Source organism: Chaetura pelagica, unplaced genomic scaffold, assembly GCF_000747805.2.
Source record: "Chaetura pelagica isolate M959 unplaced genomic scaffold, ChaPel_1.0 scaffold345, whole genome shotgun sequence".
NCBI classification, from domain to species: domain Eukaryota; kingdom Metazoa; phylum Chordata; class Aves; order Apodiformes; family Apodidae; genus Chaetura; species Chaetura pelagica.
Window position 1 is genome coordinate 1,739,194 of NW_009953962.1, and position 4,501 is coordinate 1,743,694.

Genomic DNA, 4,501 nt, shown 5'->3' on the forward strand with positions numbered 1-4,501 from the left:
CCTACACCTGGACTGCCATGCTTGTATTCTCTGAGAAGAAAAGGTAACAAGGAAACAGGCAAAGCTAGTCAGAAGATCAAAGGGTGGGCTTTAAAGGTAAACACTACTATGACTCAAATGTAACAGAAAAAGCAACAAAATCGTATTTTGGAGTTCCATTGTACAAGTTCTCCAATCAAAGATACATTGGCTTCTCTGCTTCTCCCCCCTGCATGAGGAAAGACAGTTTAAATAATAAGCTCTAACAGAACAATTCAGTGCTTCATCAATAGGTTTTGTGATGAGGAGCAACAAGTGCACTGCTAAAACACAAAGATACTGATAAATGCATTTGTCAAGAGGAAATAAAACAAAATTCAGAGACCTTAAATTAATACTCAGCTACCAGATGGAATACTTCACAGTATTTGTTTACAGTGCCTTCTGCAAATAACAGGGACTCACCATGGACGAAGTAGTTCCAGGGCTTGAGAGAACTTGTTGTTTAGAAATAAGTTCAGTGCCATTGAACACTCTTCCAAAGCGCATTTGAGGTCCATCTTGGATGCCCTAAAAAATGAATCTTAGTATAATCAAACTGTAAATACAAATGTATTTTTTTTTCTTCTATAACAGAGGTCTTTTATAGCAACTTAATCCCTTGTTTTTAAAATCTAGCCGTATAAAAACAAGCCACATGCTTAACACTATGCATGTGGGTATGCCCTCTTTGCTTATTGAAGTGGTTTTGTCCTCCTTTTTTTACCAGTCAATATGCAATGGAGCCACTTTTAACTGCTACTTACAGATCACGGATACTCAAAACTTACCACTGTGTCTGCAGCAGATACACCCACCCCAACAAAGACTGGGGTTTCCCAACTGTTCAAACCTGACTCCTTCACATCCTTGCTTTCCCTGTCCTTTCCTTGCATGCTTACCATGCCTGTTGCCCAGCTCACCATCTTCAGAAGGTGAGGCTTTCAGTCACACAGAGCTGACAACAGGTCAGACATGACTAGGGTATAAAAGGAGCCCTGCCAGAGGAGCAGTGGAGTCAGTCCTACCCAGAGCAGGGCAGCAGGGTCTGCTGTTGGGGGATCTCCCCTTGGACTGGGGCACACCCAAGGTAAGTCCCTGGGGCTGAGAACCCCCATCTTGCAGGCAAGCAATTGCACAACTTGGCTCATAATTCTCATGGACTGATTGTGAAAACTTAGGAATTCTTGAGTTGGCTGTCCAGTAATATGCCCACCTGACATCTGAACTTGTGGTTTCAACTGTGTGTTGGACTACCAAAAAGTTTTGAGTACCTGCCCTGTCTACTTCGTGAGCATCTATGTCATTATTGCTGTCATCAGCAGGATGTTAATAAAGGAATTATCAAAGAGACAGAGCTGTGCCCCTTCTCCTCAAGACACAATGGATGAAGGAGAAGTGGTCTGGCCTGGTGGTAGGTGTTAAAAGGCAGCAACAAAGCCATGATATTTTTGGATGCCAGCAGTAAAGGAATTATGTGTGCCATCCTAAATGCCTGTGTAATTCACGTATGGAGCGTCATATTGAGCTGGGGTGCAGACTTCGAAGAGCAGGGCAGCCTGTTAATATCTAGGTAAAAGAAATTTGAGTGTTTTGTCCTACAAGACCACTAATGGACAATGACCCCATACCAGACAGTAAAAGGAACCAGTTCCCACTACAGACATACATGTGCCAACCTGTCACAGCTAAGGTAGCCTCCACTGGCATTGTGCCTATGATCCTAGCAATGGCCAAGGTTTATATGTCTGGGAAGCCTTGGACGGGAGTGGAAAACCCCGCTGCATCAGAGCTTGGTGGAATATCCCTTCTGACTTCTAACCCTAAAGCACAGATTCAGAGCCAAGGCCAACTCTGTGCTTTCTTAAAGTTCAATGGAAAAATAGACTGTGTTGGTGTCCCTACCAGTAATGGTGACCACTAGGACCTGGACAAAATGTGGTGAAGAAAATGGTAGTAGGATTTGCCCAAGTGATTAAGTTGTATTTTACATATGCACTGATGACTTAAGGGGGTGGCAACTGGATTCAGTGAGAAACTGCCGAATATGGTGCTCTGTGAAACACCAATGGTGTATTGGATTTGACATTAGTAGAGGAGAAAGGTCTTAAAACTTAGAGTCTTAAACCTGTTGATAGACACATGCTGCATCCCAAATGTGTCAATGCTACCTCAGAATCAGATCAACAAAATGAAGAAAGTCAGAGGCAATTTGTATTGTAATAAGCTATATTTGACACTCAGAGAAGAACCGGTTAGAGGCCACTTAGCCAAACTAGACATCCATAAATGCATGGACCCTGATGGGATGTATCCACGAGTTCTGAAAGCTGGCAGATGTTATGGCTAGGCCACTCTTTATTATCTTTGGCAGTTCACAGAGAACAGGAGAGGTGTCTGAGGACTTGTGGAGGGCTAATGTCACTCCAGTATTTCAAAAAGGGCAAGAAGAAGAACCCAGGGAACTACATACATGTCAGTTAGTCTCACCTCCACCCCCAGCAAGGTGTTGGAACAAATGGTTCTAGACATCATAGAATCATAGAATCATAGGGGTTGGAAGGGACCTTTTGAGATCATCAAGTCCAACCCCCCTGCTGCAGCAGGAACATCTACGGCAGATCACACACGAACACGTCCAGACGTGAGTACAGACGAACTATGAACAGTCATTTGAAGTTAGAGAGTGAAGAGAATCAAAGTGAGACATGTATAATTTCATAATTCATAAAAGAATTTTGGAGGATGGTGGATCATTCATAAAAATAGGTAATTTAACAACTGATCTCTACTTTACTCACTTGGTTGTAAAATATTTGGTTTTGGCCTAGAAAGAGCAAGAAAGTTTCCTACCACTTCATAGGAAAAGTAATAGTAAATAAATAATTACAGTACCTGTGGCTGTACCATTCTTTCTGAATGTAAGGATCAAGATATAAAAGTAACATCCTACTTCCACTGTTTCAATAGGACTAAATTTATTTTCCATATTTTTATGCTGTAAATCTGCACACTTGCTACCCTGCAGTCAGCAACTGCTGGAACTTCCTTTGGAAGGAAAATACAATCTTTATTTTGTATAGCAGCCATGGGCATGCTGGCTTTTTAGCTTTTATCAGAGAGGACCATTAGTCATCAGGCTTCCCAAACAGTATCATACCACCAACTCTAGATATCCACATATCTACATATCCACCAGGATATGTATCAGTACTTGTAACTCCATAAAAAAAGGTTCCTTAAACCAGCAGCTCCCTTGCAACCAGTCAAAGCCGTATTTTCCTATTAAATGGGTAAGAAGCCAATCTCCACAGAGCATTTTTATCATGTTTCTTTCCTGTGTTACAGACTAGTCCCCATTTTGCTGCTTTTGTGTGTGACCAATGCCTGCAGACCATGCAAAGAGGTACATCAATACCTTTACTGTTCCTCGCATCAAGCAAGCTTAGGAAATTTTCCTGCAACTTCAGAAGTAAAGCTTGAGAGGCCAGTTTACTCAGACTCCTTTCTGATAAGTAAATCACATACTCCTATTTAGCTACTCTTCAAATATATTTTCTACTGTTTTCCTACATCCTGCAGGAATTATTCCAACTCAGACTTATATCAGAAAAGTCAAGAAAGGATCATACTGACTCAGAAGCAACTTGGCTATCTTCACTGGCAAACAAGGAATATTTCTATGCAGAAGCTCAGAAAAAGCACATTTTCTTCTCTCCTCTCAAAACATCATAAAACAACTCTACAGCAAGTTAGGAGACTGATAAACAGTTCAGTGAGCAGTACTGACTCACACCCTCTTTCTGACTCATGTTCTTCTCTTACTGATAAGTCTTATTTTGGCAAACTCATTTTTTCCCCTACCTCCATATACAGTTACGTGGAATGGACAAAAACTTAACACATTTTATCAGCTCAAGTGAGCATATGCTTTAATTTATCCTAGACTAGACTAAATTAGCACTACTTCAGAAAAATTCTTATAGATTTTACACCCAGCAAATACAGTTCACTTCTAAATGAAAAAAAGGAAAAGAAAAATGTGCTATATGGGGTGTCACACAAAGATAACAGTGTCACATTAGGAGAACAAAAAACCACCGTATTACTGACTAGGTAAGGCAGTATTTTAAAAAGTACTTTTATGGGTACCTTTTCCCATCACACATGATTTTAAGTTATATTCGCACTATGACTTCCTTTTTTTTTTTAATGAAAAATAATTAATATTTCAAATTTCAGTGATAGCTTATGTATCTTGTGCTTAGTGCTACTCGTGAAACTGTTTCAATACAGTGAGGTTATACTATACATAAGAAAGTTAATAGCTGCTTTAAGTGGATTCGCTAACCAACTACTTGGAGCTGTGATAGAAACCAAGCATAAGAATACTGACTTGAAAACCCTGAGATTTATTGGAATATTCACTATCAGGATTGCAATCCTCAGGATGTATAGAAAGCAAAAGCATTAGCAGTTTTCA

The 4,501-nt window shown here is 40.3% G+C and overlaps 1 protein-coding gene across 1 annotated transcript in view; it reads right to left on the reverse strand.

Moving 5' to 3' along the window:
* Window positions 1-542, reverse strand: part of TTC39B (tetratricopeptide repeat domain 39B) — a 26,603-nt gene extending 26,061 nt beyond the window's left edge. The window contains exon 1 of the mRNA XM_010001927.1: window positions 445-542. Within this exon, the coding sequence (XP_010000229.1) occupies window positions 445-539 (95 nt within the window). The 5' untranslated portion in view covers window positions 540-542. The remainder of the gene's footprint in view (window positions 1-444) is intronic.
* Between the last annotated feature and the right edge of the window lie 3,959 nt (window positions 543-4,501).